Raw genomic sequence first — 19,925 nt, forward strand, 5'->3', positions numbered from 1 at the left:
ACCTTGCAACAATGAAACAGCTCACAGCTATGCCCAGCGCACCCAACACCCATAACCCGGCAGCCCAAACAACCACCTACACGCTCGCCATCATCGTCCTTGAGATTCCTCACGTGCGATGTATCGATGCCCGGGATGCCGCCAACATTAGAGCTGCAGATTTGTCCTGCGTTCAGGACCACAAACACCGGGAATAAGATCACTACAATGCACAGGCGCAGACTTGAAAGCTACCCATTGTACGTTTGATGCCAATGACAGCACGAGTGCACGCGCCTAAAGAGAACACACCCAGGTGAACAAGACAAATAAAGTCCTCGTGCATCTCATATACCGTATATGCAGTTCATCCATTCACATCTCGAAATCGAAAAGCGATCAGCGGATCAAAACATGCAATTTTAATCAATTTAGCACATCCGGAAATTTTCGGCCAGACACAGAACTTGTTTGGAGTTCGAGTGCGGGCATTGCCACGGCTGCACCCAATCAATTTCCACTTAAGAGGATAAAATTACGCGGAGCAGCTTCCACATCTCGCGCGTTGCGGGATGCGTGAACAACTAAGAACAAGTTACAACCGCCGACACGCCGCACCATAAGCGCAACTAAGCGAGGTCGGCCCGCTTCGGCATGCATTTGTCTCAGTACCCAGAAAACCTCCGACAGAACGTTTAAAATTAGCATGGACTCAGGGCTCCGCCAAGCACCTCCTGAATGCGCCCCTGAGCGGTGCCGGTTACAGCACGTTGTTATACATATGGAATACCTTGTCTGCATTGTTGACGAACGCCAAAAGCAACCCATGCCATCACCAGAAAACATTGGTAATCCAACACACGCTGCATCTCAGCTGTTGTACGCCTACATATACCGATGCACCACTCAAACACAATTCCCAAACATCCCGCCTGTCCCACCCACCCAAATACTCATTTCGCTATCCTGCGCGACAACGCAGCGACTGGACGGCATGGCAAGTCAGGCATTGAAGCAAAACCGAGAAGAAGCGCAACCAAAGCGATGATGATAACATGCACCCGGCAATACACTGCTCCTAATACGAACTAACTCCAGCATCACGTTTCGAACACCCGACGCCGCATGCCATAGCACTTCCAACCAACTTTTTGATGCGCTAAATTAAAAGCAAGCCAAATATTTGATCTTCTTTCTATCGACGTCACAATTTCCGTATCGATAAAGGTGATTAATGCATATATCTTGAATAAGATCAGTATTGTTCGCATCGTAGATTCGCATGAGAAAATATATCTTCAAGACGTTGACGTCTTAATAAAAGAGATACCCCACTAAAACATCCAATTCAACTGGCATGGGAACAAAGATCGATAACAAATGCCCTCCATCCTTGTTTACTGGCACATTGCCAACTTCTGGCGCAAGTTGCTCGTCGCAGACAGCCGCGGTTGTCGTCGTGAAATCGCTCGCAATGAGGTCGTGCGTGTCAGATGATTGAGTGGGTACCGTTGTTCTATCTGTTCTTTCATGTTTTATTCAAGCGTGTACAGACGGAACACAGAAGAATTAGAGAATCATAAGGTCAGTTTATGATGCGCCTGTGAAAGAACGGACTACGTGCTAGGTCTTGGACAAATGCTTCTGTAACGTTTTCTGGTTTCAGTTTTGTCGCTTAATGTGTGGTGTTCTAAAGGTTGCGAACAGAGGTGGAGTTACCTATTTAGGTAAAATGTTCCAAGTCCTCCGATGTTGGGACGAAAGTGGGTCAAATTTGGGGAGCCCCTTTTTGTGTTTATTTAGGCTGTGTTTAGCCTTTTTCCCTTACTTAGCCCCCAGGCTGCCAACAAATACATGCTATTTGAAGCATGTTCATTGTAGCTGTGATATACCAGCAGCTATTTCAGCACATAAATAGCACAAATCAGCGAGCCTGGAGTCTAGTGTGTGGTCCGCACCAGCTTCGGGGCATATAGAACTAATGTTTCGAGTAATTATGATGTAGTGAGGCAACTTGAAATAAGAATATCCACCCAAAAATGTTTAGGTGAGAATATTCTAACACTCAGAGCAATTTGACCTGGCCAAAATTTGGAGCATGCAAGCTTCAGGTTCAGCACTCTCATGCCATGTTGGCATATTGTGCAGAGGATGAATCTTTTTGTAGACCGGCTTAGCCCCCCTGTCTCCAATTTATCTACTTGACGTTGTTTTGCCCATTGGTTTGAAGGAGTGATGGAACTATATGAGGGCTGCCATAAGGACAACCTATCTATGGACCAGTCTGAAAAAGCATCCTGGGGGCTACACACTGCTATGGCATCAGTGCAGCAAACCTCACATTTGCATATGTCAAACTCAGGCAAGGGTCAGACTCAGACAAGGACAAATAAAGGTGAAGTCTCAAATTTGTTTTTGTGAGAATGGTGTGGAGAATGTTTGCCTGGGATTGCCTTTGTGACATAATTCCTTGAAACCTTAGCTCTCTGTGCCAAAATTGGTAGCAACTGTGTACCAAACTTAAGCATTTATATTTACAGCATATGTGCACTTAGATTATTTCTGCAAAGTAGGTACCACACCAGACCTGTTCACAGTAACACATATTTTAGTGGTCTGATTTACGAACAGCATCAGGAGAATTTTTGTTGTCCAAAGAATGCTGTTATCTTCTTCTATGAAGATGACTATAGGGGGCAAGATAGGTCTGGCTGTGGTCCATTCATTTTTGTGGTGTGGGCACCCACCTCGCTTTGGCCAGAAGCTCTCCCAATGTTAAGGAACAACATGCTTTCAAATACCAGATATCTTTCCAACCAAAATGATCATACTTTATTGTTTTTGATGCACCTCTGGTTTCCTAACTGCACAGATTAATCACTGCATTACTGGCACCCTGTTAGCCTGACAGGATATAGTAGCTCCAAATCAAGGTTATCTATAGTCATGCCATGACAGCATAATAGTGATCTTGTCATCTATAGTCACGTCTGTAAAGGCTTTACAACTGGCTACCTCACAATCAGATGTAATGAAAATGTATTAATCAGTTTGAGATCCAAATTGAGCCACACCTTTTTTGTAGTGTATGAGGAGCAGAGTCTTCTGAAGTTGTTTTTTAGCCAGGGTTGTATAAGGAATCAAGGACAACTGTGAGTCACAGTACCAGTTCACTAGTCAGGTAGAATTAAGCTTAAACATATCAGTAATTATTCAAATTGCAAGTTTTGAGGTGCTGTCTTTATTGGGAGCTTGCTATGAAAAAGGGTTATATTTATCGGGATAATTGCAGGTTTTACGAAAATCAGTTAGTACCTTTATAGCTATAGGGTATACTTGTTTACTATGCCATCAGCTTCATGCTGGAGATAGCCTGCCTTATATGGCCTAGTGTACCCAACAGGCTTAATTGTGGACAATGTCATAGGGTAGCTGTGCTGGGAAAGGATCTTTTCCCATTCCAATTAGTCATTCTTCACTAACCAAGCAGAGTACTTACAGTACACTATTTACCAGTATGGTGCACAGCAAATTGTCATAGCTGTGCAGTTCTGTTCCATTAGTGCAGTCTGCAAAGAGCAACATCTTTACAATAAGTCATGTTCAAGCAGTGTTCAATCCAGGACTTTTCTACCAGCTCCCAACTGCAGTGGAATATTGTTCATTTTGGTCACCAATTAATGTGCAGCATGTATTGAGTAGCATTTTTAGATTTTATCTACACCTTGATTGGATGAGTCCATTGGTTGAGCCCATGATAAGCAGTAATTGTTGTATAAGTCATTGAACCTTACCATTCAATGATGAAGTTCCATATCACACAATTTGTCATCAAAAGTTCCAGGTGCTGTAATGCCTGGTATGGTGCATCCTGTCTCCTGATGTCACCTGGCCCACAGCACAGCTGCAGCAGGCTATCACAGTCAGGGGCAAATAGCCAGCACTTAAAGTGAAAGCATTTGAAAAGGAAAAAACAGCATTTTGGTTAATGGAGCTACCAAGAGGACCACTTGAATGTCCAAAAGGTCATCTCTTTTTGAAAAAGTGGGACAAAATGACCATTGAAACCTGAAGCTCTTTCAGTGTCAAAAAGGACATGCAATACTGCTTCCCATCACATGCTGCTAAATATTGGGTGAAAACAAAAATGGTTACATATATGATGTTCATAGTGATGCTTATCATCTTCATCTCTACTATCCAATAAGTTTTTGTGCACCTATGTGGAGGCCAGTATCATCAAAAAGCCACCAAAAGTGCAAAAAGCTTTACAGTTTTATATTTGAGACCAATGTGCCCCTTTCCCATCTATAAAATTCCAAGCTTGTGATTGAGCAATTGGCTGCAAGAAGAAGAAATAATGCCCTGCATGGTGCAATAGAATCCTTCAGGCCTGGGGATGGTACTGAACAGTGAGTTCATGCCTGTTGTGCACTGTTCTGTCTTGTTTTTCCCATTTTGAAAACTCAAAGCCAAACTATTCATTTTGACATGCATATGATGTATATGCATTTGATGTATGTATAAATGGATGAGCTACAAAAATGTGCCTACAAGGGTGGATGCATGGACATTAGATGGGTGCTGATACAGCAGGATCCTTTTACCACTGTCCTTCTGTACAGATGGTCCCACCAGGCCCTGGGGGGACATAATGGCTGAATGGTTGATATTTGGGGGCTCGTAGGTGGTGAGTAGAGTTTCACATACACATCATTGTGCCATGGCTTCTGGGCACTGGCATGACTGTGGCCAGTAGTGACTGCAGTCTCTGGAAAGGATTGTGATAAGGTGTTTTGTGTTCCCTTAAAACATACTGGGCCATGGGTGTGGTTTTGCGAACAGCCATGCAACAACCATCTGGCATCCACAACATCGTGTTACAAATGTGAATTATAACTGGACATTGTTTCACATGCTGCTTGCATCCTTGCTTCAACACTCAATGATGGTTTTTAGTAACATTAAGTGGCATCTTAGAACCTTAAAAATCCACCGTAAGAGCCTAATTGGGCACTCATCACCTACCTGGCGTTGGCGGCAGGTGTTCAGATGATGCGTTCTTATGTCAATTTGCATTCAGGCTGCTAGCTCAATGCTGTTCAGCAGTTATTTGAGACCATTTATTTTTACTGTGGCTTCTTGTACAGCTCCTCTACTTCTTTTTTCGTCATAATCACAGGGTCTTAGGTCTCTGTGTACTGCTCCATTTGCTTCAAACTTATACACTCGGCATCAAAAAGATGTCTTCAGGTGGCCAAGTTATGACAGTTGTGTGGTATGGCTGCGAGCTGCACGTGCGTCGGACGTGCTGGCACTGCAGACCCGCCGACCCGCAGTTTGGAGTGTTGAGGTGATGCCGTGCCTGCTTCGTGGTCAGGTGCTGCCGTATTGCTGAGGGGGGGGGGGGGGGGAGGGCACACTGGTACAGCCTGCTGGATGGCTTGTTTGGAGTGTCGTGACACCGTGCTGTGCTCCATGGTCAGGTGCTGCTGAACTGCTGAGGGGGGCACACTGGTACAGCCCACCAGATGGCCTTGTTTGGAGTGTCGTGGTGACACCACTCCTTGTTTGGAGTGTTGTGGTGACACGTGCTGTGCTGCGCAGTCAGGTGCTGCCGTGCCGCTGAGTGGGCACACTGGTACGGCCCATCAGATGGCCTTGTTTGGAGTGTTGTGGTGACTCTGTGCCCTGCTCCATGATCAGGTGCTGCCATACCGCTGAGGGGGGCACACTGGTGCGGCCCGCCGGATGGCCAGGATGCAGGGCGATGACCCGGCCTACCTGGAGGTCGGCACTGAGGTCAGCGCCAAGTACAGGGGCGCCTTCTGCGAGGCCAAGGTCCGCAAGGTCGTCAAGCAGGTCAAGGCCAAGGTCAGTTTGCCAGCTCAAAGTTGAACCCCTGAGGTGGTCCTTGCTAACTGACGGTGTTTTCAGTCTCTGCGTGAAATCGCTGTCGCTGATGTGTCTCAGAGTTAGTTGTGCTCGCCGATTTCCTCTCCTCAGATTGGTGATCTCACTGTGCTCGGGACAAGTGAAGTTACGGATGGTTGTGAGACCGATGCCGTTGAAAGTGTACGTACACGTTGGCGCTCCGGCCTTGCGGCGGTTGCGTGCCCATTGTTGCCCAGTCATTTATTCCCAGTGACACTGATCCGGTTCTGCTTCACAGGCTCCGTGTCATGTTTACATTTCCGGTGGTGATTTGCGGAACATTAGCGATAATGTCACGTATGGTAAAGAGGTGTTGTTCTGAAGCCGCACCTTCCTGCATAAGCTGCTTACGGCGCCCTGTTCCGCAGGTCAACCTGAAGTTTAATATGGGTACGGTGGTGGTCGGCGATGACCACGTGAAGGGTAGGCTGCAGGTGGGAGCCACTGTGGAGGTCAAGCACCCCGACAAGGGACAGTACTTCGAGGGCGTGGTGGCCAAGATACTGGACACCAGTCAGTACACCGTCGGTAAGGAATTGTGCGGCTTGTTCGCTCCACGGCAAAAAAAAAAGAGATGGAGGATGCTGGTACGGACAGAGTTACAGTCCCAATAGACCAGCTGGTGACGAAATAGCTCATTGGGAGATCACTTGCCCCGCGGCCGTATTGGGATGCTGCAGGCTTTAGCCTTGTTTCGGGCCAGGATTTGTGTTGTGCGCTCGGCAACTAGCGTGAAGATACGAGAAATGATTCTGAGTATTGCGCGCATCATGAAATATCCAAGAGTGTTAATGCTGTTGTCACTGAGCCAGTTGGCAGGGGCCGAACCTGTTCTCAGACCTTTCGCTGGGCTGGATTACTTCGCGCCTCATGCCCGCTTCGTAATGCAAGCTTACGAACTAAGCAGAGAACTTGGTGAAGAGCTCCGACATCCCACACTTCACAAAAGCCAGTGACGCAGTTCCATACAAAACTGCACCACTGGTCGGTCACAGTAATGACGCTGAAGCGTTGCGATCAGTGCGCGGCATTTGAGATCTGCCGCGCTCCTAAGCCGGCCTGTATAAGCAAGCATAGCCACAAGACACAGCCGCAAGCACGCGAGGCTTTGTTTTGCCTGAGACACCTGTTCGTGGCCCATCAATCGATACGAACATTGTTGACGCCAAAATTTGCTAATGGCTCTAACGGCGTTTTCTGATCAGGTGTCTGTCGTCTTGGCACAGTTGTGTCGATCGTCAGCCGGTGGCCTTTTGTCCTTTATCGGCTAGTTTCATCCCACTCATTCGCTGTACCTAGCGTAATTAAGCGTTGTGATCATATTCCTGGCCATCGGCACGGCTCGATCACGTCCCATCGATTCATCAGCGCTCTGCGTGGCCCACCGTACTCCTGCTGCGTTCGTCTGCCGACGGCTGACTGTGCTCTGGTCGTATTCTGTTCATGCCCTGCGTAGCCCGCCGTGCTCTTGCCGCGTTCGTCTGCCGGCGGCTGGCTGTGTTCTGGTCCTGTTCTGTCCGTGCTCTGCGTGGCCCGCCGTGCTCCAGCCGCTTTGCCCGCGGACGGCTGGCTGTGTTCTGGTCAAGTTCTGTCCACGCGCGGCCGTCTGCTGGCCGTGCGCAGCCGTGTTCTGGCCACTTACGGCCGTGTTCTGGCCGCTGACGGCCGTGTGCTGGCCGTGCCGGTGTGCGTCCGGCGTCGTAACGCGCCGCCGCCTCCGCCAGTGTTCGACGACGGCGACATCACGACGCTGCGGCGGACGTCGCTGTGCCTGAAGTCGGGCCGCCACTTCACCGAGGCCGAGTCGCTCGACCACCTGCCGCTCACGCACCCGGAGCACTTCTCCAACCCGGTTCGGCAGCGGCGACGCGGCAAGTCCAACCAGTGAGTGGCCGCCTCCCCTTCCCCTCCCTCCGCTGGCAGCGGCGCGCTCCGCGCTCGTCGATGACACCATCGCGGTGTGTGGGGCACGTGGGAATACGCTGAGCTGTGTCCGAATCCGGATGGTGGGGGCGGCGGGGTTGATGTATGCTGATCAGATTGTTTCAATGCCGGTTATGGAATGTGTGCAAATTGTTGCAAATAGCAGGTCGGAGTGAGCGGAGAATGGTCAAAGCACATGTGGAATGCTATTATGCAGTTCTGTGGGGGGGGGGGGGGGGGGGGGGGCAGTCCACCATGTGTTCCCCGAGGCCAGAATATTGATTGTATGGTGAAACGTGAAACAGGTCATACGCTCACCATCGTGGACATCATCGTATGATCATCCTGATGATGCGCAGGATACAAGGGTGCAGCATCACTATTTGGCAGTGTAGATGCCCCTCAGCACCAAACCAACCCCGGCGGTGTGTCGTGAGGCGCTAGAGCGCGATTGCGGTGGCACCCACTGTGTGGCGGGGGGCGCCGATGAGTGCGCGGCAGCGCGATCAGCCCACGGTCCCGCCGCCGTCAGGTCGGACGACTCGAGCGAGTCGGAGAGCGACTCGGACGCCGAGGGCCCACCGACCAAACGGGCGGCGCGCAAGACCGCCGACTGGCTGCACATGGTCGGCAAAGTGGTCAGCGTCGATATCGACAACAACAAGAAGAAGAAGGTCAGTCGGCCGCGGCATCTCTGCTCTGGGGATGTGCGGTTACGGAGGCGGCGCGTGCTCAAAGTACTACTCGAGAGACCAAGTTGTCCTAGAGTCGTGTTCCAGGGCTGTGCGCCCCCAGAGTCGTGTTCCAGAGACCGTGCATTTCCGGAGTCGTGCGTCGGGGACCGTGCGTCCCGCAGACGGCTCCAGAGAACATGTGTCCCCGGATTCCTGCTCCAGAGACCATGCGTCCCGCAGTCGTTGTCCAGGGATTGTGCGCCCTGTTGTCCTACTCCCAGAGACCGTGCGTCCCGCCCCCCTCCTCAGTTGTACTCCATAAATCGTACGTCCCCCAGTCGTACGCCAGAGAACGTTCGTCCCCGGGGTACTGCTCCAGAGACCGGGCGTCCCCAGGTTCGTGCCGCGAAATTCGCGCGTCCACTTGGTGTTTTCGCAGTTGCCGAATCGCGGCCGCGACCATCCGCCGCAGGCTGGCAACCACCACACGCTCGTAAGCGTTATGTGTCCTGTACACGCCACTCACTTACGATATGTGATGGAGCCGAGTGCTGCGTGCGGGTTCGTCGCGGGGTACGCTCCCGGCGCCGTGGTCAGGCGGTCGAGCGAGCCGGTCTGCTCGGGTACCGTCTGCTGCAGCTGTGGGCTGCGTCGCTGCGCCCTGACGTGGCGACGTCTGCGCTTCAGGACAACTGGTTTCCGGCGCTGGTGGTGGCGCCGACGGCGCAGATCGACGCGCGGCGCGACTTCCTGGTGCGCAGCTTCCAGGACGGCCGCTACTACACCGTGCCCAAGAAGGAGACGTCCTCCTTCCAGCGCGACTTCGTGCCCAAGAACAACAGCAGCCTTAAGACCGGTGGGTTATGGTGTGGGTTTGGTGGTTACTGGTCACGATCTCGTGCTTCGTAGGAGGGCACCCCATTTGTGCGAGAGGTTTTGTCGTCGAGCGAGCGGGTGGGGCGGAGACGGGATGGACTATTGTCGGTCTGTGCTGGGAACGATTCCCGCCGTTACGTGTGTTGCATTCCTACAGTGGGTGACTGTGTGGTGAACACCCCAAGCAGTGCACCTTGCCGCTGATCCGGCCTGCACGAATGTCCGGCCGGTCGGAGATGTAACGGCGCAGACCTGCTGCTGGGGTCGTCGGTTGTCACGGCGCCCTCTGTTGCCGCTCGGCCCTCCCGCCGTGCCGGTGCTGACCCCGTGTGCGACCCCCTCCCCCTCAGCGATCGACAAGGCGGTCCAGTACCTGGATCGGGACGAGCTGCCGCCCCACTGGGACCGCGACGCCCTGTTCGGCACCAACGACTCGGAGACCAACGACACGGCCTCCGATTCGGCTGTAAGTGTGCGGCGCGGCGGCTGGCCGGCCGACCGGTCGGGAAGTCACTGCTCCCGTCGGGGCGGGCACGCCGCCGGGCGACGGCGGGACGAACTGCCGGTGGCTGGGGAGGTTAGGGAAGGTGGATGGTGGGGTGTACAGGTTTCGGGTATTTACGCCAAGATGTGAAAAGTGGGCTTGTCTTTGAAAAAAATGTACTTTGTTATATTTTGATTTGTCCTCTGTGGCTTTAGATCGGGCCTATTTGTAATGTCTAATGAGGTTAACCATTAAACGTCCGAGACTGATGTCCATACAGTTCACTTTCTCTCATCTTCCTGATGGCTGAGGGATATTGACGGCGTGGTGTTTATTTGCCGCCGCTCAAATCCCAGGGAGGGTGAACCGAACCCTGCAGCCTGGCCATGGATACAGTGATCAGGTGGCAACGCCGCGTAGCAACCAGATACGTTTAGCCGGGTCAGTCATAGAGGCTCATGGGGTTGAGCAGTTGCCCTTCCGTGATCCGTCGTGGCAAAAAGACGGGGGCCAAATTAGTCGTTGAACTGGATTAGTTCTGCCCGAGGGGTGGGTTCAGCGTAACCAACTAGCTGTGTCATAACGCTGGTGGGTAGCCCAAGCGCACCCTAGCAAGCCGTTTGGAGTGCATTCGTGGAAAGTGCCGCTTCAAGCGGCCGAGCGGCTCGCTCGGAGCGGGGGCGGATCGGACCGCGTGGCGGGGTCGGGCGCCGGCCGCGGCGCGCGCGCTCGGCCGGCACGGCTGCACCCTGAATAATCCAGCCGGCCGGGACGCGGTCGGGCCGGCCGGCCGTCTGTCCGTCCCCTGGGTTGAGTTTGGCCCGGGCTCCTGCCGCCGCCCTGGGGCGAGCCTCCGCTGGTGGCGGCCGCCGCTGGGTCGATGCTCGGCCGGACGAAAGTTGAGACCGGTGCCGCGCGCCGGTTCGCGCGTGTTGCGGCGGCCTAGAGGGCGCTCTGTGCTGCGATACGCGCGGCAGGGTGATCGCTCCGCGGGTGGCCCCGGACGTGATCCGTGAGCTGGCGCGTCAGTCTGCCGTCTGGCAAAACCAGCTGTTGAAGCGTCGCTTCTTGTCCTTACCTTAAATATTGCAGCGAGAGATGAGAGGAAACGTTACGGGTGATCACGGGTTGCGAGCTTGTTGCCCTGTCGTCCCGTGGTGGTGTTTCTGTGCTTGCGAGGCTCATCGGGCGCCGCGTCGCCTCCAGAGTTCGGACGAGGAGTCACGGGAGGAGAAGGACCACTTCGTGGCCCAGCTATACAAGTTTATGGACGACCGGGGCACGCCCATCAACCGGGCGCCGACGGTGGGCGCGCGCGACCTCGACCTGCACAAGCTGTGGAAGGTGGTGCAGAAGCAGGGCGGCTACAACAAGGTGACCAATCAGAATGTGTGGAAGACGGTGGGCACGCGGCTCACGCAGGACGCCGGGAGTCCAGTGAATACCAACTCGGTCAAGGTGGCCTACAAGAGGTGAGTTGAGCCTGATGCTGGGAAATGATGCCCTTTTCTCTCCGGGAGTCCGATGGTGGATTGGGAACTAGGCTTTGATGGGGCGAAGGTCCGTGGAGAGCGAGGAGCTGTTTTGCCGTGCTGGAAATCCCATTGATATGTGACCATTTCCACTAGGATCTATTTCGATATCTTGCTAATTGTGGTGCAGGCAGATGCCTTCTAAATGCGTATGCCCCGTGTTATGGCCGCAATGAGTCGGTTGAGTTGGCGACAGCATCAGCGCGTTACCGGCCATACGAGCAAGCAACTCTCACCGACTCTAATCTTTGTCAGGTATTTGCTGCACTTCGAGGAGTTTCAGCGGAAGCTGGGCTGCACTCTGGTGTCGCACACGCGCGGCACCAAGGTGCGTGCCTCCACCGGGCGCACTCTGATTCGCGAGCGGGACCGGACGGCCTCGAGCGGCAGTCCGGCACCAGCCCGCGCCGTCACCGGCCGCCCCGCCGCCGCCGGCCGCCGGCCGCGCCGCCCGCGAGCGCGACCGTACGCCCTCCAGTCCGGCACCGGTCGTGCCGCCGCCGCCGCCTCCCCCTCCTCCTCCGCCTCCACCCCCGCCGCCCCCTCCGCCCCCGCCTCCGCCTCCGCCACCGCCTCCGCCGGCGACGCCAGCGCCGCAGCCGGCGCCGGCGCCGGCTGCGGCGCTGGTGAAGGAGGAGCCGCCCACGCCGCCGCCGCCGCCGGCGGCCAAGGCGCGTAAGAAGCCGCCGGCCGCCGCCGGTGAAACGGAGAAGAAGCGGGCCGGCTCGCTGGAGCGGCGCGCCTCGCTTAAGAAAAACGACGTCAAGGACGTGAAGAAGGAGCCGCCGCCAGAGGATCGCGAACCCAAGCAGGACGAGCTCGTCAAGGAGACCGAGGTGGGTGCCGTTGGTATTGGGCAGACGGAAAGTGTCCGCACTTTGTACGATTAGGTGGTGGGGGACCGGAAATTTTCCCGGGGTAATGAAGGTTGTTATAGTTTCGCTTACCTGCGGTGTGATTCATCGTGTTTATTTCGCATCTTTGCACTTTTTCCCATCTCTGACTCCGTACCTTCACACTATCCCTGGTTTTTGCTACCACGGAGTGATCTAGACGCGGTCCACCTTAGCTTGGTCGCTGATCTCCGTGCACGGCCGTGCTCGCAGACGAAGTCGATGCGGACGCGGAACAAGGAGTCCGAGTCCGTGTCGTCGGCGTCGCCAGCGCCCAGCGACAAGTCGGACAAGACCAGCACGTCCGGCTCGGCCGCGGCCGGCGCCGGCAAGGCGCCGCGCGAGCGACGGCCCAGCTTCCGCGAGTCCAAGTCGTCTCCGGCGCCGGCGCCGGCGGCCAGCGCGGAGGCGACCTCGGCCGAGCGGCGACGCAGCGGGCCCGTCAAGCGACGCAAGGACGAGTCTCCCGACGACGACGAGTGAGTGCGGCCCGGAGGGAGCTACGGGTGCTGGGCGCCGGCCCAAGCATGCCGTGGGGTGTCGGCAGGGGCGGGGCGGCAGATGGGGCGTGAGGTACGGTGGCACGTCATAACGGTATGGGTGGGATACGGTGGCACGTCATGACGGTATGGGTGGGTTGCGGTGGCACGTCATGACGGTATGGGTGGGATACGGTGGCACGTCATGACGGTATGGTTGGGTTGCGGTGGCACGTCATGACGGTATGGGTGGGGTGCGGTGGCACATCATGATGTTATGGGTGGGTTGCGGGGGCACGTCATGACGGTATGGGTGGGATACGGTGGCACGTCATGACGGTATGGTTGGGTTGCGGTGGCACGTCATGATGGTATGAGTGGGGTGCGGTGGCACGTCATGATGGTATGGGTGGGATACGGTGGCGCGTCATGACGGTATGGGTGGGGTGCGGTGGCACGTCATGACGGTATGGGTGGGGTGCGGTGGCACGTCATGACGGTATGGGTGGGGTGCGGTGCCACATCATGATGGTATGGGTGGGATACGGTGGCGCGTCATGACGGTATGGTTGGGTTGCGGTGGCACGTCATGACGGTATGGGTGGGGTGCGATGGCACGTCATGACGATATGGGTGGGGTGCGGTGGCACGTCATGACGGCATGGGTGGGATACGGTGACAGGTCATGACTGTGGGTGGGTTGCGGTGGCACGTCATGACGGTATGGGTGGGGTGCGGTGGCACGTCATGACGGTATGGGTGGGGTGCGGTGGCACGTCATGACGGTATGGGTGGGGTGCGGTGGCACGTCATGACGGTATGGGTGGGGTGCGGTGGCACGTCATGACGATATGGGTGGGGTGTGGTGGCACGTCATGACGGTATGGGTGGGATACGGTGGCACGTCATGACGATATGGGTGGGGTGCGGTGGCACATGACGGTACGGGCGGGTCGCGGTGGCACGTCATGACGGTGTGGGTGGGGTATGGTGACACGCCAGTTACGATGACATGAAAAAGCATCGGCATAGGCCAGTTATGTAAATGGTCATGTGTAGACTTGTTAATCACACCTTGCGGATGCGCGGGCCGGACACGCCGGTCTCCCCTAATGTCGACGTATACATGACTCACGGCGACCGGGTGTCGGCTAATCCACGCCGCCTGCGGTACATGCTACATACGCTCATGCGGCGCGGTTTCCAAGTGTGCGGATTGAAGTTCGTACCTTCGTCACGTAAACAGAAAGCCTGAGGTTTGCGCATCTTTGAACCAGTCACTTCTTTTAACATGGGAAAGATGCAGTGTCTGGCGTTGGAATCGCCAATTGACGGTCGCCGTTGGATCCCCCAGGCAAGATCGCGAGGAACTATGCAGATCAGTAAAAACTGTGGCACATCAAGTTGACAAACTGAGGGCGATGCGAAGGTAGTCCGTCAAACTTGATGCGTGGAGTTGCTCGTTCTTGCCACACTAGCGTTAACAGAGCACTGGCTTGTTTGCCATTCCTCAGTGTTGGCGTGCGTTACGCTGGTGTCCTATCCTTCTAGCATCTGGTGTTGCTAAGGGATATTAATTTGTGGGATAGTTGGTGACGGGTAGGGAACATGGGTCTAGTGCACCAGCGTAGGCGTTCGGTACCTTTTTTGTAGTGGCATGTCCTTGTGTTTGCATGAGATGAGGTCATCAATGGCACTGACAGAGGGTTTGGCTGTGTTCTGTCCTGCATTGCTTTGTGTTCCTCTCCGCGTAAACATGCCCGCTGGTCTGGCCGGTTCCCTTGGATAGATCGGCGAGCGTAGGGACATCACCACACGTGCGAGCACCGACAGTTAACGTAACTCCCAGCAGCTGTTTGCCTTGGGATCTGTAGAAGCGCTATTTCAGGGCCTTTCACGGTATGGACGTGGCGCTGATCTGGTTGTGAGGGCGCGGTGTGCCGCTTGGCCGCTGGCCACTGCACGTGCTGGGGCGGTGCCACGTCGCGGCCCGGACGGCCAGCGCGGTGTGTGGAGCTGGGCCCGGTCGGCGAGCCTTGCGCTGTCGGTCTTGTGAAGCGAAGCAGCCCGGCGCGGCGCGCCGTCAGCTCGGGTCGGGGCACGTTCTGCGGGTGCATGGTCTCGTCTGGAGCAGCTCGCGGTTACCGTGTGCCGTTATGGACTTTGGAAGTTGGGCATAAGTGACGCAACTCTTGCCGTGCTGCACCTGTGCACAACAACCGTATGGTAATCCGCCGAGATGACCGAGGGGCAGAGAGATCGCCTGGCTTTGAATACGTGTGCATGCTCCAGTCTTTACGTTTGTTTTGGCATCGGACTGGATTGCCGTAAGCACGGACGGGGCCTGGCAGGGGAAGTGATGCGGCCAGCCGGCCGGCGCCCGCCGGGGCCTGGCAGGGGAAGTGATGCGGCCAGCCGGCCGGCGCCCGCCGGGGCCTGGCAGGGGAAGTGATGCGGCCAGCCGGCCGGCGCCCGCCGGGGCCTGGCAGGGGAAGTGATGCGGCCAGTCGGCCGGCGCCCGCCGGGGCCTGGCAGGGAAGTGATGTTGCGAGCCGGCCGGCGCCTGCGGATGTTGCCACCGGTGCTTCGCGGCGCGCTGGGCGGCGATGCCGGAACCGCCGGCGCCAGCTCCGGCGCCTCCCGCTGCCGTAGTCGCGCCGTGTTCCGGTTGAGGTGGCGCCGGCGGAGGCTGGCCGCCGTCTCCCCATCCGGAGCGTCCCTACACGGAGAGGACGCGCCGCTCCGTCGCCTGTTGGAGGTTGCTCTGAGATATGTTGAGCCATGGACCTAGGATCTCGTGCGGGGAAGCCGAGGCCCAGTGGCGAACCGGTAGTGATTGAGCTTTGCAGGTGGGCGATTGCGGTAAAGGTACATTGGTGTTGATGGGGTATATGCGGACAGGGTGCTTACTGCTCAAGCACACAGTTGTCCACTGTTGATGGGCGGCCTCTGTCGCGGCTGCAACATGCGTGCGCACGCACGCACGCACGCACGCACGCACGTACGTGTCCACTATCCGCGTGGCACCATGGCACGGTCCTCTCTCGCCGGTCAGTGACCCCGCGGGGTCACGTGACCCGGCCGACCGCCTGGGGCGGCGCTCCCGCCAGCTGACTGCCTCTTGCGTGACGGTCCCGTGGACCGCGTGCCGCCGGCTGCACCCCTAGGCTGTGTGCGAGCAGTCTAGCCCGACAGGGCGGAGCGTGTGGGGGCGTGGGGTGGCTCGTGCGTGAAGCCCCACGGAGTCGCCACGTGTCGCTGGTGGCCAGGACGAGCCCGGGGCGCAAGACTTCCATGGGACGCGGCCGACACGGAACACTGCATGGTGCTGTCGGTGACGGCCGCCCACCGGCGGCCAGTCTGCCGTCGCGACTGACCCACCCGTGCCGTCCGTTGCAGCCCTGAGACACTGCCGCCGTACGTGGACGTGCTGGTCGGCGACAAGGTGTCCGTGCTGTACAAGATCAACTCGAAGAAGGAGAGGACCATCTACGAGGCCAAGGTACGGCTGCTGCGTTTCACTGCCTGTTCCGTCTTGGATCGTGGGACTGGTCGCCGTCGGATATGTTGATCCGTGCAGTAAAGCCAGGGCCCTGAAACTGTACCTCTCCCATGAAGTGTGCTGCGGTCTGTCACGTGGACGCCGGTATTGTTTTAACGTTGCACCGTTCCCTTGCGACGGGCCGTGGCCGGGTTAAGACCTGCTGTTGGCCGCGGCCACTCCCCCCCCCCCCCCCCCCCCGGGACCGGTTCCAGAGGCTGCTCGGCGGGGCCACATGGCCAATGGGCAGCCTCGTGAAGGCTATCACGCCGCTAAGCCATTTGTAAGCAGGGCTCCTCGGGCCCGACCGGCCAGACGGTGCCGTTTTTGGGCTGTTCCGTTGCGGATGTCTGGGATTTGCAGTCTGTGTTAGGCGTGCGACGTTGCATCCGGTTGCATTTGTATTGGCTGACTTGTCTGTGCATCACGGCTCGCCTGCCGAAAGCTGCGTTTTTCGTGGGCTTGGTGCCGGTTCTGACTCGGATTGCTAAACACCGCAGAGTGGGGGGGGGGGGGAAGGGGGGGGGGGGGTGCGGGGCGGTGTTCGGTTGCGCCGATTTGGAGGAGATATCTGTGGAGCGCGGCCTGCGGCGGTCACTCGAGCTGCGCTGTGTCGACGTGTCGCGTTCCGGCGGCCGAGCGTGCGTTCTTCAGCGTGTCGACGCGCCGCCGCCAGCCTCCGCCGTAATCCGCGACGCGTGACACCATGGGACGCGGCCTCCCCCAGGTACTGCAGGTGGACTCGGCCAGCGTGCCGCGCCGCTACTACATCCATTATCTCAACTGGAACAAGCGCTACGACGAGTGGGTGAAGCGGAACCGCATCATAGAGAACCTGAGCTGGGCCCCGACGCGCGCGCGCCGCAACAGTCGCGTCGAGACAAAGGTGGGCGGCCATCAGCTGGCATGAGGCAGGAGGAGACAATTAAATGCGGTAATTGCTTTGCTGTGATGTGCTTGATATTTGTTGTGTGTGGATGTTGGTTTTGGTCTGGTATACCGAAAATGATGGGCGGCGAGGTTGAGTCATTTAACATTTTATGTAATTAGGCGAAATGATGTGCTTTTGTTGAAGCGATCTCGCCACCAACAGATGTAGAGGTGATGCGAATGCCGACTCTGTCTATTTTTCACTCTGGGGCTGCAGGAACTTACGGGACCCCGTCAGTCGAGAGAAGACTGTTGAAAACAGATTGTTTGGCTTTCTGCGTCCCGGCAGGTCGAGGCTTCTAGCCACGTCCCACGCGTGCCAGCCGTCCCCTTGTGTTGTGTGTTGCTTTTCACCGTGTGTGGCCGTCCGCCGGCTGGTGTGCGCTGCCCTCTGACCGTCTGGTGGCCGGCTCCGCCGACAGCCGGTGGTGGTGGGCGGCTCTGTCCCGTCTCCGTCCGGCTCGCGCGGCGGGCGCTCGCCGGCGGTGGCGGCGGCTCCGGCGGCGCCGGCCCCCGCCGCTGCCGCTGCCACCGCCGCCGCTCCGCCCACCCGGAGCAGCACGCCAGCCTCCGATGCTGCCCGGTCTCCCGGCGGCGGCGGCTCTGCGCGCGCCGCCAAGCCGCCCGCCGTCGCCGCCGCCGCCGCCGAACACGACCGGAAGGTCAACCAGCGGAAAGGTGAGTGCAACGCAGAGGGACGGAGGCTGGGATCTCGTGTGGGAAGAGTGGACTTGCGGAATCATGGTGAGGCGATGACACGTTTTTTTCTAGTGTGCTAATGTTGCATTGCTTAAGGCAGGCGCGCAATATCGCTTGTGTCGACCACATGGTGGACGGCTGAACGTTTGCCCGTGACGCGCGTCTGTTGGTGGGCCGCTGGCGTCTGACGCGCCTGTCCCGCCTCGCCAGGCACTCCGGCGCCATCCGACTCGGAGGCCGAGCCGGCCGAGAGCGCTGAGGACGGCGCGCCGCCGCGCCGCCGCCTCGTGCGCCAGCGCTCGACGCCCGGCCGCTCCGCCGACGACACCGACGCTGCCGAGGGCAAGTCGACGCCGCCGCGCAGAGGCAGCCGGCGTGTGCGCAAGCGCGACGGCGAGGAGCCGGCTAAGCGCGCGTCGCCGTCCGGCGAGCGCCGCGGCGGCGAGGAGGCGCGGGCGAGTGCCGAGCGGACGACGGTGGCGGTGGCGGCCGGCGGCGGTGACACGCCCCGGCCGAAGCCGGCCGAGGCCGACTCGACGTCGGACGCGGACGCGGGCCCGCCAGCTGCCGCTGACGCGCGCGCCGTCAGCGACATCTACGAGTTCACGGACGAGTGCGACGACGGGTTCCCGACGCGCGAGGCGTCCAACAAGCTGAAAAGTGTGATAAACACGTACGGTGGCCGTACGAGCCGCAGTCCGGCGGCGGCGGAGTGTGTGTCCGCGTCGACGGCGGCGGCCGTGACCGCGGCGGCGACGGCGGCGACGGCTACCGCCCCGGTGCCGGCTGCGTCGCCGGCTGTGCCCGCGCCCGCGCCCGCGCCCCCGCCCGCCGCCTCACCCTCGCCGTCCCCCGGCAAGAAGCGCAAGCTGGCGGCGGAAGACGTGGCGTCGCCGATGGCGTCCCCGGGTAAGGCGGCGAAGCGGACGCCGGCGCGGCGCACCGCTGGTCAAACGCCTAGTCCGCGCAGGCCGGCCAAGAAGCGGGCGTCGCCGGCGTCCCGCGCCGAGCCGCCGCCGGCCGGCGCGCTGGTCACACCGCTGTTGGCCGTCACCAAGCTGACCGAGTTCCAGCTGAGCCGCGTCACGCTGGTCAAGGCGTCGTCTGTGAGTCCGGCGGTGGCGCCGCTGCCGCCGCCGCCGCGCCTGCAGCCGGCACCGCAGGTGGTAGAGGCGGCCGAGTACAAACCACCGGCGCCCGCGCCGCCGCCGCCGGCCCCCACTGTACCTGACGTTCCGGCGGCCGCCAAAGGCGCGCGGCCGGCGGTGGCGCGCGCCAGCCCGCCGCCTGAGCCGCTTGCCGAAGCCGAAGCAGGAGCCGGAGCCGGCCCCGGCGGCGGCGCGGCCGGCCGACTCGCCACCGCCGCCGACGCCGGCGCCGGCCGCCGAGAAGCCACCGCCGTGCGTCGTCGGCAGCGACTCCGACGGCTCTGGGCGGGGCGAGACGGAGCGGGGGCCGGTCGGCGACGCCGCGGCCGGCGCGCTGGCGGCGCCCAGCCCGAGCCGGACGCCGAGCGGCGCGTGGCGGCGCTCTCCTCGCCCGTGAAGACGACCGCCGGCTGCGACCTGACGTGCCGCGAGACGATCCCGGGCAGCCCCGAGCGCGTGGAGGGCCCCGGCCGGCCGTCGTCGGCACCCGACCGCATGGAGATGCCGTTCGCGTCGCTGCCGTCGGGCGTGCGGCCCGGCCCGGAGCCGGAGCGGGCGCGACGCGCCACGGCGCCGCCCACGCCCGACAGCGGCGACGGCAGCGCCAGCTCCAGCTCCAAACGGTGAGCTGCGTCCCCAGCAGTGGACTGCCCGGTCGTCTCGCACGGAGGGGCTTCCCGTGGTGATCGGTTCTCGTGTGCCTCGTATGTGTTATTTTTCCAGTGCATTGCAGCTCAGTTTCCTGGAGTGTTGCTTTTGGTGTGATAGTTTCATCTTGCGATTACTACGTATTCACATTTTGAATCCGTTGTGGTCAGGTTTTTTCCACCGGC

General features: G+C 58.6%; 1 protein-coding gene across 1 annotated transcript; it reads left to right on the forward strand.

Moving 5' to 3' along the window:
• The first annotated feature begins 1,428 nt into the window (after positions 1-1,428).
• On the forward strand, positions 1,429-17,225 carry LOC119094406 (AT-rich interactive domain-containing protein 4B). Its single transcript, XM_037217467.1, has 13 exons — positions 1,429-1,563; positions 5,686-5,853; positions 6,282-6,441; positions 7,638-7,797; positions 8,369-8,510; positions 9,198-9,366; positions 9,737-9,852; positions 11,077-11,342; positions 11,658-11,907; positions 12,074-12,238; positions 12,509-12,669; positions 16,174-16,276; positions 17,043-17,225. Exons 2-13 carry the CDS (start codon positions 5,731-5,733, stop codon positions 17,223-17,225), a joined length of 1,998 nt encoding a protein of 665 aa, XP_037073362.1. The 5' UTR covers positions 1,429-1,563; positions 5,686-5,730.
• The last annotated feature ends 2,700 nt before the right edge of the window (positions 17,226-19,925 follow it).

The sequence above is a fragment of the Pollicipes pollicipes genome, unplaced genomic scaffold (assembly GCF_011947565.3).
Source record: "Pollicipes pollicipes isolate AB1234 unplaced genomic scaffold, Ppol_2.1 Scaffold_4002;HRSCAF=4701_pilon_pilon_pilon, whole genome shotgun sequence".
In the NCBI taxonomy this organism is placed as follows: Eukaryota; Metazoa; Arthropoda; class Thecostraca; order Pollicipedomorpha; family Pollicipedidae; genus Pollicipes; species Pollicipes pollicipes.